General features: G+C 36.6%; 2 protein-coding genes and 1 pseudogene across 7 annotated transcripts; all 3 read right to left on the bottom strand.

The window, feature by feature from the left end:
* Positions 1 to 356: 356 nt before the first annotated feature.
* LOC116107323 lies at positions 357 to 1367 on the bottom strand (annotated as a pseudogene).
* A 1980-nt stretch (positions 1368 to 3347) lies between these two features.
* Positions 3348 to 7585, bottom strand: LOC116107336 (probable L-type lectin-domain containing receptor kinase I.6). Of its 4 annotated transcripts, none has more exons than XM_031393612.1 (2): positions 5451 to 7371; positions 3348 to 3846 (listed from the first exon to the last, which is right to left on the bottom strand). In XM_031393612.1, the coding sequence occupies exons 1-2, from the start codon at positions 7369 to 7371 to the stop codon at positions 3839 to 3841; spliced, it is 1929 nt and encodes a 642-aa protein (XP_031249472.1). In that variant the 3' UTR covers positions 3348 to 3838. The 4 variants fall into 4 exon arrangements, 3 of the variants coding, with proteins under 3 accessions (XP_031249472.1, XP_031249474.1, XP_031249473.1); XR_004124441.1 differs by lacking the exon at positions 3348 to 3846 and adding an exon at positions 4710 to 5027 and having other exon boundaries at positions 5273 to 7371; XM_031393614.1 differs by lacking the exon at positions 3348 to 3846 and adding an exon at positions 5188 to 5354.
* A 6926-nt stretch (positions 7586 to 14511) lies between these two features.
* Positions 14512 to 16805, bottom strand: LOC116107338 (L-type lectin-domain containing receptor kinase IV.1-like). 3 transcript variants are annotated; one of them, XM_031393618.1, is made up of 2 exons: positions 15897 to 15970; positions 14512 to 15798 (listed from the first exon to the last, which is right to left on the bottom strand). In XM_031393618.1, the coding sequence occupies exon 2, from the start codon at positions 15595 to 15597 to the stop codon at positions 14737 to 14739; it is 861 nt and encodes a 286-aa protein (XP_031249478.1). In that variant the 5' UTR covers positions 15598 to 15798; positions 15897 to 15970; the 3' UTR covers positions 14512 to 14736. The 3 variants fall into 3 exon arrangements, with proteins under 3 accessions (XP_031249478.1, XP_031249479.1, XP_031249477.1); XM_031393619.1 differs by having other exon boundaries at positions 14512 to 15801; positions 15897 to 15957; XM_031393617.1 differs by having other exon boundaries at positions 14512 to 16805.
* Between the last annotated feature and the right edge of the window lie 623 nt (positions 16806 to 17428).

Consider the following 17428-nt stretch of genomic DNA (forward strand, 5'->3'; position numbering starts at 1 on the left):
GAGTGAGAGTGGTATGTGACTAAGTTTAAAGCTAAAACAATCTTAAATTGGCCCTTAGTTCAAGATTCACCTACAACATTGAAAATAGTTAAAATTACTAAATTGTTCTCATATCTTTTTAAGGCAAACCAAGCAACTTGATTGTGACCTCTGGGATTACTTTTTAACTTTTATTGGGTTATATTATAGCTATTCTAACATAGATATGGAGTCAGCCATTGTGTTCAATTGAAATCAGATTGACTTACAGAATACAGTGACAAGCAGAATTAAGACAAGAACTACCAGTTTGAGAAATTCTCAGAAAGTTGTAGATTGGTCCAAAGAAAGCTGTCATTACATGCAAGATATTTGATTCAACGACCTTCAGTGAGGATTGAAAAACTATTACTTTCGAATAACGAAGGAAGTGACATTACACTACTAGAAGCTTCATTATTAGTTATGAACACATCAATTGAACTGCTATCAGGTGATATATCTGGCAATGTAGCATCGCCGTCAAGATACTGCATCACCTGCCTCATGTTAGGCCTGACTGCGGGGTTAGGGTGTGAACAAAACAGCCCTAGTTTCAGTATCAACTCCATTTGCTCCTCTGCATAAATACCTTCTAATCTTGGATCACTGACATCGAGGATAGCTCCTCTTTTGCAGCAATTGATTATCCATTCAACCAAATATACCACTCCATAACCTTGTTGCTCTATAGGCCGCCTTCCACAAGCCACCTCAAGCATGAAAGCCCCAAAAGCAAATACATCTGTGCTGGTAGTTGCCTTTCCAGTTCTAATAAATTCAGGAGCCAAATAACCGACAGTTCCCACAAGGTTCGTGGTTTGTGAATTGCTACCATGATCATGTAGTTTAGCTAGGCCAAAATCACCTAACCTCCCATTTAGTTCGGCATCCAATAGAACATTACCCGGTTTTATATCTCTATGTAGAACAACTTGTTCCCATTCTTCATGGAGGTAAAGAAGGCCAGAAGCTATTCCTCTAATGACTCGAAATCGCTGAAACCAATTAAGACTTGTGATCTGTATGCTGTATAATAATGGTCCAGGCTTCCGTTGGCATTAATCATAGACCAAAAATAAATCTCCCTTTCGCCTGCAATAGCACGGAGTTGCACCAAGTTCCTATGCCTTAGCCTTCCCATGCTTATTATTCGGCCACAATTCCTTCATTCCTTGATTCGAACCATGAGAGACTCTCTTGACTGCAAATGTTCATTAGAAGGAAGGACGCCTCTAAAACCTTTCCAAAACCTCCTTTTCCTAAAGCCTGTGTCCTTGACATTTGGTTGCTTTGTAGAGATTCTTATAGGGGAACCTTTGAGGACCATATTCCCTTCCCAGTCTCATATCTTCTTCATATTTCTTCCTCCATACAATGTAAGAAGCTACAATTAATACTATCACAACACAGCCACAGCACTGCCACTACAACCAAAACAATCATCAGTAGCTGCTCTCTTACTTGCTTTCCCGTGTGCAGGACAGGAGGAAGCTTGGAGACTCAAGGTTTTGTGCTTGTCCGCTTCTGCTGAAGCTCCATCCAGAACTAATGGTCACTTGTAACTTGCCAGTTGCTGCTGAGAAACCAACATACATAGAGTCCAAGAGTACTTCAGAAAGATTGACAGGTGTTGACAAGAGAGGTTTTGGTTTTGCGATTCCATTAGAGAGAGAGTGTCACATCGAGTAATTTTTCAGCACCATCGTCAGTCCAAACCTGGATTGGATCTCCACTCATGAGCTCCAAGCTTTTGTTCCGCCCTTCTTCATCCGAACAATAAGTTGCTGTAGCAGACTTCGAAACCAGCCGTTCACATCAATTCCCACATGGTTTATCTATGTCATAAGCTGTACGGCTTTGTACAGTATCAAACTCGATCGCTAAGATGGTGGCGGCCATGTTTGAAGATGAAGAGTCCCAAATAACGACCCGCATCCCGCCAGAAGTTCATAGACGGTGAGATGACAAAGCCATGCCATGGCCCACCAACTATTAACGGGCTTGAGTGGGAAATAATGGGGCAAAAACAAAATTCGTGGAAAAGGAAAGAGTTTCAGGTGAAGATGTGTTGAATTTGAATGGGGATGGATAAAAAGCATGACCAGTTTGCCTCCCAGAAGTGTTGGTTAGCTGCAATAGACCATTGGGATGGATTTCTGAGAATTCACCCAGATGTAATTTGGCTTCCTGGAAGCCATTATTGTAGATGAACTCGTTTTCATTTTGAGAAAAGCACAAGAAAGTGAAGGATAAATTGAAAAGCATCCAAACGTAAACCGATCTTAGAGCTGCAGCCATCACAAGAAATAAATAAAAAATAGAAAAATAAAAAGGTGAAAATATTTTGTAGAGAGGAAACAAATTTTGCCGCTAGTTTGATTGTTGAATGTTTACAGATAAGACATTTGTGTTCCTTGCATGCAAGAACAATGCAGAAGAATAAATTTGAAAAATCAACTTAAGAAATACTCTATTAATATAAATAAGTGAGAACAATTTGTATTCATAACTGTTATATATGAAGTTAAAAACTCAAATTATAAGCCACAATAACTTGATGAATGTGCACTGGTGAACTCTCACGACTATTCAAAAGCATGTCAGTTAAACCAAATAAATTTGAGCTTAAAACGATGACTGGACTAATTGTACATTTATAACTTTGATAAGAACTTCCTTGCTGTGTTATATGGTGAGGAAAATTGGTGTTTTAGTCTACAATTATGAATCTAGTTTTGAGTTTTCTGCCGTGAATGATACTTGGGTCCAACGCAGGAGCCAAGCTTGATGTTACAGCCTGCAGGGAAGAGCAAAGGTTGAAGAAAAAATCTAATAAAATATATCGCTGTTTGATTGTTCAATGGCTCTAATCAATGCTTAAGACAAAGACTTGACTCATTGTATTGTTGTGTCTGCGGAGAAATTTGGTTTATTGGTGTAAGTTCATTCAAAGTCGACAACCAATTAAACGATCCCAATTGACTCATAAATTCAAATTCAAAGTTCTTGGCGTGTGTGATACTTGAATCCAACAATAATTTAGCAGCGAAGCTGATTATTTTAGCCAAACTTTAATGTTATAGACGAAAGCAAAGGCCAAGAAAATTGTTATAGAAAAAGAATATCTTTATTATTGCACTTCATAACTAAATAATTTTTTCTTTTAGATCTTGTTATGTTTCAATTACAGTAACTTGAAAATCCTAACTGTGCTCCTGATTATGCTCAAAGATTAATAAACCCAACTCCTTAATATAAATTTGAACAGTTTCCTTCATAGCATATTGAGAGTTGAACATGATCTTAATAAACCTTATTCTATAGGTGGCTGGAACATTAAATTTTAAAACAAAGGAAAATTACTCATGCAGTTGCAGTAGCCTCTCACCATGTCTTGGAGTTTGAAGAAGTTTGTTGTTGATAAAATGCAGCTGGGCTGTAAAATCATCCATGTTCGTCCTTTCAATTGGAAACTCTGAAGAACAAGCGACTCTGATTCCAAATATCGAAATCAAGTACTCCCGAATATTGCTACTTCTCATGCTTGTATGTCCTTTTTCCGTTTCCTGAAGAACTGGATCCACTATTTCAGTGGTAGATGCCTTTAGTTGGTGGAGAAAATAATGGTCTGTTTTTCTGAATTATTTGTTTGACTACACTACAGGCGCTTTCCTTAGTTCTGCAATCTGCATATTACAAAGTACTTGGAGGACTCCCCCTTGCTGTTGCTGCTCTGCTTCTCTATGTTGGTTGCTACCAGGCAAGAATTATGTCTTCTGTTTGCTTGTGTTAGTTAATCAATTTTCTCCATAACTAGCTACATCCCTGTGATATAAACGTATATTGACTTAGATAATATTATTCTAAGAAAAAGGAATTGGAAAATGTAGAAGAAGAAAGAATTGACTGAGTTTTTGTTTTCAGTTAGCTCAAGGTGAAGGTTGAATCTGATAGAGTGTTTGTTGTTTAAAAATCATTTCAGATATCATTTGGGCCTATCAGTTGGCTAATGGTGTCAGAGATTTTCCCCCTTCGTACAAGAGGAAAAGGCATCAGTCTTGCAGTGCTTACTAACTTTGGTTCAAATGCTATTGGTACCTTTGCATTCTCGCCATTGAATGTATTCATCCAATTTCTAGCAATCTATTCCTCTAAAAAATTCTTCGTTCATTGTCCTTGATTCCTATTTTTGATCAACTGTTTTAGTGATGATCTGCATTAACATTTGCTAATTCTGCAGGAGTTGCTGGGAGCAGGGAACCTTTTCCTCCTTCTGGTGAATAGCCTTGTTATCAGTTTTGTTCATAGTCCTCATTGTCCATGAGACCAAAGGTTTGAGCTTGGAAGAAATTGAATCTAAAATTTTGAAGTGAACCCTGACAAGGCACCAGTATACCAAAGATTATATTTGTATTTTTACATGTAACTTAGAGATTGTTTTCTTTCATTTTATGTTATTTAATTAGCCCAGTTGAGAAATTCCAAGTGTCTTCATATTATGGTATTGATCCATCATGAGTATGAATAAATTATGCTAACTGGGTCTATATGAATTATGTATAAAAATGAAATTTTGTTTTGATATTGGTACTTAATGAAATCATTGCGCATTGTTGTTTTACTTGGCATCTAATATTTGGTTTGTCTGTATGCAATTCATTGAAAAACAGAAAACCATATTGCTCTGGAGTAATGTATTCTTTTTGGTGGATTTGTTATTGTGTCTGTTTGAAAGTTTAAAATGCCAACAGAAGGATATCTGCAATGTTTTAAACATCTATGATGCAGTAGACATTATTGCTTGAACGGATTGGCAGTGGAGGACCAGTCCTAGCTAGGCTCAAACTCTTCGGGCAGTTGTTTGAAGAAATTTAGTACATGTTTGAGATTGTCGTAGCTTGTACATTAGTCACTTCATAATCTACAATAAGACTATGAGTAAGAGTGGTATGTGATTAAGTTTTAAGCTACAACAATCTCAAATGGGCCCTTAGTTCAAGAATCACCTACAATATTGAAACAAGCCTGTGAGTACGAAGCAAAATAGTTAAATTACTAAATTGTTCTCATATCTTTTAAGGCAAACCATGACACTTGATTATGACCCCTGGGATTGCTTTTTAACTTTTCTTGGTTATATTATAGCTATTCCAACATAGATATGGAGCCAGCCGCTGTGTTCAATTGAAATCAGATTGACTTACAGAATAGAGTAACAAGTAGAATTAATACAAGAAAATACAAGAATTACCAGTTTGAGAAATTCTCAGAAAGCTGTAGATTGGTCCAAAGACAGCCGTCATTGCATGTCAGATATTTGTTTTAACGACCTTCTGTGAGGTTTGAATCACAAGTAGACATGGTCTGAATAGAACTACTTTCGAACAATGAAGGAAATGACATTACACTAGTACTAGAAGCTTCATTACCTGTTATGAACACATCAATTGAACTGCTATCAGGTGCTATACCTGGCAGTGTAGCATCGCCGTCCAGATACTGCATCGCCTGCCTCATGTTAGGCCTAGCTGCGGGGTTAGGGTGTGAACAAAACAGTCCCAGTTTCAGTACCAACTCCATTTGCTCCTCTGCATAAATACCTTCTAATCTTGGATCACTTGCATCGATGATAGCTCCTCTTTTCCAGCAATTGATTATCCATTCAACCAAATATACCACTCCATAACCTTGTTGCTCTATAGGCCTCCTTCCACAAGCCACCTCAAGCATGAAAGCCCCAAAAGCAAATACATCCGTGCCGGTAGTTGCCTTTCCAGTTCTAATGAGCTCTGGAGCCAAATAACCTACAGTTCCCACAAGGTTAGTGGTTTGCGGATTGCTATCGTGGTCATATAGTTTTGCTAAGCCAAAATCACCTAACCTCCCATTTAGTTCCGCATCTAAAAGAACATTGCCCGGTTTTATATCTCTATGTAGAACAACTTGTTCCCATTCTTCATGCAGGTAGAGAAGGCCAGAAGCTATTCCTCTAATGATTCGAAATCGCTGAAACCAATTAAGATTTGGCTCTGTATTGCTGTATAATAATTTGTCCAGGCTTCCGTTTGGCATATAATCATAGACCAAAATAAATTCTCCCTTTCGCCTGCAATAGCCGCGGAGTTGCACCAAGTTCCTATGCCTTAGCCTTCCCATGCTTATTATTTCGGCCACAAATTCCTTCATTCCTTGATTCGAACCATGAGAGACTCTCTTGACTGCAATTTGTTCATTAGAAGGAAGGACGCCTCTATAAACCTTTCCAAAACCTCCTTTTCCTATAAGCTCTGTGTCCTTGAAACCTTTGGTTGCTTTGTAGAGATTCTTATAGGGGAACCTTTGAGGACCATATTCCCTTTCCCAGTCTTCATATACTTCTTCATATTTCTTCCTCCATACAATGTAAGCAGCTACAATTAATACTATCAACAACACAGCCACAGCCACTGCTACTACAACCAAAACAATCATCAGTAGTCCTGGTTTCTTACTTGCTTTCCCGTGTGCAGGAACAGGAGGAAGCTTGGAGACATCAAGGTTTTGTGCTTGTCCGCTTCTGTTGAAGCTCCATCCTAGAATATAATGGTCACTTGTAATTGTGCCAGTTGCTGCTGAGAAACCGACATACATAGAGTCCAAGAGAACTTCAGAAAGATTGAGGGGCGTTGACAAGAGAGGTCTTTCTGGTTTTGCGATTCCAATAGGAGAGAGAGTCACATTGAGTAATTTTTCAGCACCATCGTAGTCTATCCAAACCTGTATTGGATCTCCACTCATGAGCACTAAGCTTTTGTTCTTCCGTTCTTCATTCGAATAATAAGTTGCTGTAGCAGATTCATTAGAATCCAAACCGTTCACATCAATTCCCACATGGTTTCCATCAATGTCAGAAAATTCAGGGCTTTGTACAGTATCAACCTCGACCGCTAAGATGTGGTTTGTAGGCTTGCCAATGTTTGCAAGATTGAAGAGTCCCAAATAATGACCCGCAATAGCGTCAGTAAAGTTCATAGACGGTGAGATGACAAAAGCTATGCCGTGGCCTCCACTATTAACCGACTCTGGAACTATGGCGAAAACAAAATTCGTGGAAAAGGAAAGAGATTCAGGGGAAGATGTGTTGAATTTGAATGGGAATGGATGTAAAGCATGACCCGTCTTTAGCTCAGAAGTATTGGTTAGCTGCAATAGACCATTGGGGTGGATTTTTGAGATTTCATCCAGTTGTAGATTGGCTTCATTGAAGCCATTATTGTAGATGAACTCGTTTTCATTTTGAGATGAGCACAAGTAAATAAAGGATAAACAGAAAAGCATCCAAACGTGAACTGATCTAAGAGCTGCAGCCATCACAAGAATGAAAAAAAAAAAAATAAATAAAAAGGTGGTGATAAGATTTTGTGTAGAGGAAACAAATTTTGCTGCTAGTTTGATTGTTTCAACTTCCTGAGAGCTGAATATTTGTTATTTAAAGTACATTAAAAGATCAAGTACGTCTCTTAGGCCTTGATGATCCTAATATCAAACAAGCTTACCTAAGCTCCATTCCAGAGTCTCTCTCTCAAGAAACCCAACGCTTGCTTGAACAATATGGGTTTACTTTGGCCACCTTGGGTGTCACCGGGTAAAACCAAGCGGCTCCACATATGTAAAATTCAATGCATGTGCCTTGAGCTGATCAAATCTTCCACTTGTGAACTTGAAAATGAAAGTTTGAATCTTCTGTTTGTTTTGAATAATCTTATTTGCAAACAGTGGTGGGTCAAAAAAGTCATACTCTGAAAACATTGGATAATCATCTCATCGCCAATTGTATCAAATAAATCTTTCTCAATGTAGGTGACCAAGCAATCATTCATCCATTGATCTCTCATTCGATTGCGTAACCGACTTTTCACAAGATTCATTGCAGAAAAAGCTCTTTCAACAATCGCAGTCGCAATCGCAACTAGTAAAACTAATGCAAGTTTTACAAGTTTATACACCAACGGATAAAAAATGTATTTTTTAAACCAAACTAAATTCTTAGCCAAATCACCAATTCCTTGTAACTCAGCAAATTCATCACAAGAACGCATGTCAATTACATAAGTCTTAGCCAAGTTCTCAAGTACCATCAACTCAAGTGCAAAAAAATCAAATGGATAAAATTGGGCAAAACGGATCAACTTATGCTTGTCAAAAGCAGAGAATGAATTACTTGAATCTAAACATGTCATACAAAGAAGCAGCTCAGTACTAACCTCAGCAAAACGAGTGTTAAGTTCTTGAAGTTTCATATCTATCACTTTATAAAACAATTCAACTCGATAGTGATGCAAATTTGTCATGTGCTCAACTCTCCGTTGTGGACGCCTTCGAATTGCAAACATATCATCCATATTCAAAATGACAACATCATGTTTTTTGCAAAATGAAGAAACTTCACTCAACAAAGATTCCCATCCTTCATCTCTCAACAATTGGAACTGTCGTTTGGAGACTTTGACTTGGGCCATAACATTTACAATATCTTGATTTTTTCTTTGCAATGCTTGTGACAACTCATTAGTAATTGCCAATATATTTTTTATCATATGCAAGTTAAATGCAAAATCAAAGGAATAGATTAAATCTAATAGATTTCATGCTTCACCCCTTTGTTCAGGATTTAAATCATCTTCTTCAATAACCTCAAGCACATCACCCATAAAGGAGAATAAAAGTATTAAATTGATCAGCTTTCTATTGTAAAAATGCCCAAATTTCTCCCCTTAGTTACGTGCAAACCTATCAGTTTGTATTCCTTTCATTTTTACTCTCAATAAAACTTTTAAAAACTAACAAATCTTCCTGCATAAAAAAAAAAAAAAAATCACAAACAACATATAATAAATATATTAGGATTAAAAACGGGATTTTATAAAAACAAAATCCAAACTTACCGTGGGGGCCGAGCCGTTTTATTCTTAAAATCTTAAAGTTTTATGGGGACAAAATTTAAATAAATATAAATATAAATATAAAATTTAAAATCTTTAAAAAATTGAGTGGGGGCCGTGGTCCCCAGTTGTCATTCATTAAATCCGCCCCTGTTTGCAAATCAATATTTGGAAAGTCAAACCAGATTGTATCGTAGAATACGACGCAAGTAAAAATGATAGAAGAACTATCAGTTTGAGAATTTCACAGTTAGTTAGAGGAACAATATATTTCTTCTTACATGTACCATGATTGGTCCAAAGAAAGTCGTCATTGCATGAACGATATTTGATTCAACGATCTTTTGTGAGGACTGAATCACAAGTAGACATGGTTGGGGCAGAATTACTTTCGAACAATCAAAGGTCATGCTGTGGCCACCATTATTAACCGATTCTAGAACCGTGGCAAAAACAAAATTTGTGGAAAAGGAAAGATATTCAGAGGAGGATGTGTTGAATTTGGATGGGAATGTATAAAAAGAATGACTAGTTTGTTGGATATGGTTCATACTTTGCATGGTCTTGACCCTTACGCAAACGCATTCGGGGTCCCGTTCCCTTCACATTAAGTCCAATTAGTAATTGGATTTGTTATTGTTTTACTAATATTTGGGTCTGGGTCTGGGTCAAGTTAGATTTGGGTAGACCCAAATGCGGTAAGGTTTTCTTTCTATTATATAATATAATAACGAAAAACCTAAGGTTACAAAGAAATAGAGAGAGTGAGTTGCCGTCAATTATTGATTTATAATTGCTGCATAGTTCTAAAACTCAATAAAAATCTCTATTTAAATGCTAGACGTAGTTCCTTAATCGGAGCAAACCAGGATAAATCAAGTGTCCTTTATTTACTTTTCTGTTTATTTTATTGCGTGTGTTTGGCTGGTGTTTCAAGATAGTTTGCCTCTAGAAGTGTTGGTTAGCTACAATAGATTGTTGGGGTGGATTTCTAAGAATTCACCTGGATGTAATTTGGTTTCATGGAAGCCATTATTGTAGATGAACTCATTTTCATTTTGAGATGAGCATAAGAAAATGAAGGATAAGTTGAAAAACGTCCAAAGGTAAATTGATTTAAGACCCGTTGCCATCACCCAAAAAAAAAAAAAAAAAAAAAAAGTGAAAAGTTGGTCTTTTGTGGAGAGAAAATAGGTTTTTCTGCTAGTTTGATTGTTTTAGATTCCTGAGAGATGTATATTTGTTATTTAAAGTACTTTGAAAAGATCATACACCTCTCTTATACTGTAGTCTTTGGAGTACAGGAATGGTGGAGAAACTGCTAACCTGCTAGCTCAGGAAACTGATAGGAGCTTGAAAATACATTATTATTTAGTGATTTATTAAGATTTTTTTGTGAAAAAATTAGTTTAAATTATGGAATTTGAGTTAATTATTTCATAAATATCTTTTATGAATCACGGGGCTGTTTTGAGTGTTTTCAGGTTGAAAATGGTTAAAAAGGATATTCAAATGAAGAAAAATGATGTTGATAGAATTTGTGACGAGTAGAAACAAACGGATCAAGACTTGGAGTTGAAACGAGAAAGTTATGGTGCTTTGAAGATGAGATTCGAATCTTGGAATTTTTTTCTAGGATGAACATGCTTCAATGTTTTGATCATAACTTGAGCTGTAGAAATTGGAATTGGATGATTCTTGTGGTATTTGAAAGATTATTCAGATAGCTACAATTTTTGTGCTTATTAATTTGTCAAATTCTGAAGATTTCTGACTCCTTGGATGGGAAGAACGATCTGCAATGATGGAGAGTGGGTCTCTATGGGTTGTGTAAAGCCTGGTCTGAATTTCACTTGTTTTAGTTGCATTAAACTTTTTCTTATTCGACCCACAAACCCTAGGACTATAAATAAATGTCTTTAGTTAGTTTTAGAGGAGATTGGAAGGGGAGAAAAACCAGAGAAAGAAGAGAAGCGGCAATTGAGAAGATCAAAACATCCATTCTTGGAGTTTTGGATCATCAATTAGAGTTTTCTTTTACTCTTTTCTTTATCTCATGTTTATTATTTTTACAATGGTTGTTTATTTTCATTCAATTATGAACTAAATAAAGTTTTTAGGGCTAAGATGTAGCCCAATTTATGAATATGTATTGATGGGTTTTTGTTAATATTTGTTAAGCATATCTTTTCTAAGTTTTATAATAGTTTTTAATGTTTTAATTCTTTTAGGCCTGAGAGTTGATTGATTTAATGGACTAAGTTGAGATCGAGAGATGAAATCTAGTTTGTCTAATATAATAAAACCATATATTGAGCGAACGCTAAAGATAAGTTACTGCGATATGTAAGGCTTTGGCAAATTTCATAGAGCGTAATGATCTCTTAAGACTTAAATCCAATTTAGAGATACATTGGGTTAGTAATAAAGGGTTAATCCGATAATTGTTCGAGAGAAAGTTATTGAAATTCTAGAGAGTTTAGCCTATAAAAACAAAACTTAATATTGTTAGCATTAATTGTCAATACATAAGAGTAAATTGGTGTGAAATTTGTGCCATAGGTTTAGTCATATTTACTTACAATCAATGTGTTATTTAAATTCTGCTTCCTTTTAGTTTTTAGTTTTCTTTTAATTTGTTAATTTTAGTTTGATTCATTCTTTAAAGTTTTTATTAATCAACTAGTAATAGAATAGTTTATTTTGGTAGTTGGTAACTATTAATTCTCTAGAGTTTGATATCTGTTTACTTAAACTATATTACTTGCATGATTCCATATGCTTGTAGAACCCCAGTCAGAAACGATGATTTCCGTTAAATAATGAACACGTTTTGGTAGAAGGGAACCGTGCTGCGGCACAATGCTGCAGCACACAAGTAGAAGGGAAGCATGCCGCGGCACACAAGGAAGAAGCTGGAACGAAAATTCCAAAATGCTTGATGCCTAGGCACTGTGTCGTGGCATGGTTTAGAATTTCAATTTTAGATAAAATCAAATTAAGTTATTTTCAGTTTTTATTGCTCTATAACTTCTTGGAATTATTGTTGTAAGTTATTTTTTAGTTAAGCTTTTAAAACCTTAAAAAAGGAATGTTAGATGTATGTATTAATTGAGTTCAATGAATATAATTGTTCTTCTTTTACACAAATTCATCTCTCCTTCTTTATCTTATGAAATTAGAAGCCTGAAAATTGATTTTATTGGCTTCTAATTTCCAACAATTACAATTCAAGGATATAAACTTATTCATATTACTCAATGAATTCTGGAAGAAGTAAAAGTGAGCTGCTACGAACAAATACTAAGAACCAATGTAAATTAAGTTTATGTCGAGCCGATCGTCACAACAACAAAATTAAATCTATATACCGTAGTTAGCGGTAAGCATGGTCAAATCCACAGGGAGCGAAGACTGACAACCTAATACAAATTTAAGTAACGAAAATGAAATTGACAATTTGATTAATTAAACTAAACAAACTAAATGCAAATAACAAAAGTTTGAAATTAAAACTAATGAAGACTTTATAATAAAAACGTTGCCGCTATGGTTTTGGTTCGACACGAGATCAACTCACACAATTCTCCTCCACCCTCTACGATCCCCTAAACCTACAAGGCAAGGTAAATCAATGAAATGGCTTTCCGACACTCTAGGTATAATTTATCCTGTCTCACCCGATCACTCAAGTTTGATTGGTTAAAGATTATCATTGAAGACAAACACTACAAGATAATACCACTAATTGGTACGTGATTAACAAATACAATTTGTCAACACGTATTATCTAATCAACCAACTTCACAATAAACGCAACCAGAGTAGAAATGACATTAAATTCGAACACAACTCAATTACAATCGATGCGAAGTAATGAAAAGCAATATTCATCATTTAATTATCTCAAACCAACGTCTATCATTCAGTAAGTTCTATAAAAACATTTAATCACAATGGACAACTATATTCATCACAAATTATGTTCAAATTATATTAAAGTATCGAAATCAAACATGAAACAAAAACAAATATAATTCAAAACATAATACTACCAAATGTCCTACAATCGGGCTTATCCAACTAGTAGAGAGCTAATGAGGAGAGCAGTGGAGTCAATCTCGATCTTGCCTACACCGTAACAGACAACCGGGAACTCAATCGGCTCATGGTGGTGTCGACAGAGGCTGGAGCGATGGAAACTAAGCTGGTCATGCTGAAGAGGAAGTAACCGACAGTGAGATGATGTGAAGAAAGAGCAAAAACGACCAACGGACAGCCCGGAATACGAACAGTTGTACTTGCCAAAATACGTCAGCTTTCCAGCAGGTGTTTCGGCAAATGATGGCAGAAATGAAATCCGAAGATACCAATAGAAAGCTTAGGCGATGGGGAGTTCGAATCAGTTCCAGGGGAGATGAAAGGTCACTGGAAAGTAAGCGAAATCGTGGTTGGAAGGTGAAGAGGCGCAGCGGTGGCGATGGCAAATTGTAGCGTTTTAATTTCGCAACAGCTGAAGCTTGGAATGGATAGATCTAAGTGTGGTGAAGGTAGATCGGCCACCAAGGAAGTGAAAAGTCGCCGGAGGTCACCAGAAAATGGCTCAATGACGGTTGGAATGCGAAACGACACCGGCAAAACGCGTGAATCGCGATGGTAAGTGCGGGATGATGATGATCGGTGAAAGGGGAAGCTAGAACGTCGTCGGCGATCGCTAAAAATGAGAGAGGAAGAGTAGCCGGCAGTGCGTACTGTAGATGGGTGAACGACGCTCCCTGTTTGCGACCCTTCGCTTCCTTTTTATGCAAAAAGTAGAAAATATCCCTTTGGTGCCTACATGATTGAAAAGTGACAAAATCAACCCCTGCAAATATGACAGTTTACCCCCTAAATAGCATAAATGAGACAAAATCATCCCTAATTCATAAACCACAACCTAATATCAACTCATACCCTTTCCAAAATCATTCCAAACATGTTAAATTCATAAGAAAAATATTAGGACGCGATTTTCGTGAATAAATTCATAAATTTTTTAATTATCTAAATATGATTTCATTTTAATCACACATATGCTCTTTTTATCGCCAAAATATAGTCACTCTAATAGTTTATCATTTTGCATAACTATCTAGTTTAATATCCGTCACATCATACATCGAATCTACAACTAATTTGTAGATCACACTGTTTCTCAACTACTTGGTTGGAAAAAACCATTCTTGATTATATGCTAATATCTTGCTTCTTTTTTGGGATGTTATTATAATATTATTTTATTTAAGGAATTAGGTATGTTAATTATTTAAATGTCTTACTTCAAGTCTCAATATACTCCCTTCTAATAACATGATGATGGAATTAGATTAGCTGACCTCATATCTGGACATCAACAATTTTGAATCTTGTGTGTAATTGATAGCTGCGTATTAAACAATTTTAGCTTGAAATTTAGGTAAGAGTATTGCATGGTATTGGCGGAAGTGGTGCCAAGTAAAACCTGGCGGCACAAAATATGTAAAAGTCAATTCATATGCTTCAAGAGTTCAATCCCCTTCTTCAGGTGCACTTGAAAATGAAATTTTGGATCTCCTGTATGTTTTTTAATAGTCTTATTTACAAATCAATATTTGGAAAGTCAAACCAGATTGTCTCACATAGTACAATAACAAGTAAAAATGATACAAGAACTATCAGTTTGAGAAACTCACAGAAAGTTTTAGAAACAATATTTCTTTTTACAGGTACCATGAGTAGTCCAATGAAAGGCTTCATTGCAAGTAAGATATTTGATTCAACGACCTTCTGTGAAGACTGAATCACAAGTAGACATGGTCTGCGCAGAACTATTTTCGAACAATGAAGGAAATGACATTCCACTATTAGAAGCTTCATTACTGTTTGTGAACACATCCATTGAACTGCTATTAGGTGATATATCTGGCAATGTAGCATCGCCGTCCAGATACTGCATCAACTGTCTCATGTTAGGCCTTGCCGCGGGGTTAGGGTGTGAACAAAACAGCCCTAGTTTCAGTACCAACTCCATTTGCTCCTCTGCATAAATACCTTCTAATCTTGGATCACTGGCATTGATGATAGCTCCTCTTTTCCAGCAATTGATTACCCATTCAACCAAATATACCACTCCATAACCTTGTTGCTCTACAGGCCTCCTTCCACAAGCCACCTCAAGCATGAAAGCCCCAAAAGCAAATACATCCGTGCCGGTAGTTGCCTTTCCAGTTCTAATGAGCTCTGGAGCCAAATAACCTACAGTTCCCACAAGGTTAGTGGTTTGCGGATTGCTATCGTGGTCATATAGTTTTGCTAAGCCAAAATCACCTAACCTCCCATTTAGTTCAGCATCTAAAAGAACATTGCCCGGTTTTATATCTCTATGTAGAACAACTTGTTCCCATTCTTCATGCAGGTAGAGAAGGCCAGAAGCTATTCCTCTAATGATTCGAAATCGCTGAAACCAATTAAGATTTGGCTCTGTATTGCTGTATAATAATTTGTCCAGGCTTCCGTTTGGCATATAATCATAGACCAAAATAAATTCTCCCTTTCGCCTGCAATAGCCGCGGAGTTGCACCAAGTTCCTATGCCTTAGCCTTCTCATACTTACTATTTCGGCCACAAATTCCTTCATCCCTTGTTTCGAATCGTGAGAGACTCTCTTGACTGCAATTTGTTCATTAGAAGGAAGGACGCCTCTATAAACCTTTCCAAAACCTCCTTTTCCAATAACCTCTGTGTCCTTGAAACCTTTGGTTGCTTTGTAGAGATTTTTATAGGGGAACCTTTGAGGACCATATTCCCTTTCCCAGTCTTCACATACTTCTTCATATTTCTTCTTCCATACAATGTAAGCAGCTACAATTAATACTATAAAAAACACAGGCACTGCTACTACGATCAAAACAATCATCAGTAGTCCACGTTTCTTACTTGCTTTCCCGTGTGCAGGAACAGGAGGAAGCTTGGAGAAATCAAGGTTTTGTGCTTGTCCGCTTCTGTTGAAGCTCCATCCTAGAATATAATGGTCACTTGTAATTGTGCCAGTTGCTGCTGAGAAACCGACATACATAGAGTCCAAGAAAACTTCAGAAAGATTGAGGGGCGTTGACAAGAGAGGTCTTTCTGGTTTTGCGATTCGAATAGGAGAGAGAGTAACATTGAGTAATTTTTCAGCACCATCGTAGTCTATCCAAACCTGTATTGGATCTCCACTCATGAGCACCAAGCTTTTGTTCTTCCCTTCTTCATTCGAATAATAAGTTGCTGTAGCAGATTCATTAGAAACCAAGCCGTTCACATCAATTCCCACATGGTTTCCATCTATGTCATAAAATTCAGGGCTTTGTACAGTATCAACCTCGACCGCTAAGATGTGGTTTGTAGACAGGCCATCGTTAGTAGTGTTGAAGAGCCCCAAATATGAAGTTTCAATAGCCTGGCTGAAGTCCATCGAAGGTGAGATGACAAAAGCTATGCCATGGCCACCAATATTAACCGATTCTGGAACTATGGCAAAAACAAAATTCGTGGAAAAGGAAAGAGATTCAGGGGAAGATGTGTTGAATTTGAATGGGAATGGATAAAAAGCATGACCTGCTTGCCTCTCAGAAGTGTTGGTTAGCTGCAATAGACCATTGGGGTGGATTATTGATATTTCATCCAGTTGTAGATTGGCTTCATGGAAGCCATTATTATGGATGAACTCGTTTTCATTTTGAGATGAGCACAAGAAAATAAAGGTTAAACTGAAAATCATCCAAACATAAACTGATCTAAGAGCTGCAGCCATCACTGAAAAAGGAAAAAAAAGTTGAAAAATATGACTTTTGTGGAGAGGAAAAAGGTGTTGCTGCTAGTTTGGTTGTTTCAAATTTCTGAGAGATGAATATTTGTTTAAAGTAAATTGAAATGTTGATGTATGTCTATGATAGTGTAATCTTGGACTGCAAGAACATAGGAGAAAATATTGATCTGCCAACTCAGGATTTCAATTCAAGGGTCTAAACTGGATTCACATCACTTAATGAATTCCAGAAGAAGTAAAAATTGATCTTCTAACCACCACTGGGTGGTCCACTAGTCAACTAAGACTCTTGGGTATATTACTTAAGAGATTTCGGGTTCAAACCACCTGAGTTGTTAATAGGGATGACCACTGAGGGAATTTATTCAGCTATCAACTTCAGGACCCTAAGGATTAGTTGAGGTGCATGTAAACTGATCCAAACACCATGGCCACAAAAAAAAAAAAAAAAAAAAAAAATGATCTTCTGCCAACAAATACTAACGACCAATATAAGTCAATTTTGTCATTTTTCATGACTATCCAAGTATATAAAGAAACGAATTCAAACCAATTTGTAGATATCCTGTTCTTCAACCACTTGGTTGAAAACAAACCACATCTTTGTTGTATGCTAATATCTTGGTTTTTTGGATGTTATTCTAGTATTATGAAAGTT

The sequence above is a fragment of the Pistacia vera genome, unplaced genomic scaffold, assembly GCF_008641045.1.
Source record: "Pistacia vera cultivar Batoury unplaced genomic scaffold, PisVer_v2 Contig531, whole genome shotgun sequence".
Taxonomy (NCBI): Eukaryota; Viridiplantae; Streptophyta; class Magnoliopsida; order Sapindales; family Anacardiaceae; genus Pistacia; species Pistacia vera.

Coding starts and splice junctions, on each gene's coding strand:
- LOC116107336 (XM_031393613.1), bottom strand. CDS start 7,338: ATGCTTTTCTGTTTATCCTTTATTTACTTGTGCTCATCTCAAAATGAA.
- LOC116107338 (XM_031393617.1), bottom strand. CDS start 16,755: ATGGCTGCAGCTCTTAGATCAGTTTATGTTTGGATGATTTTCAGTTTA.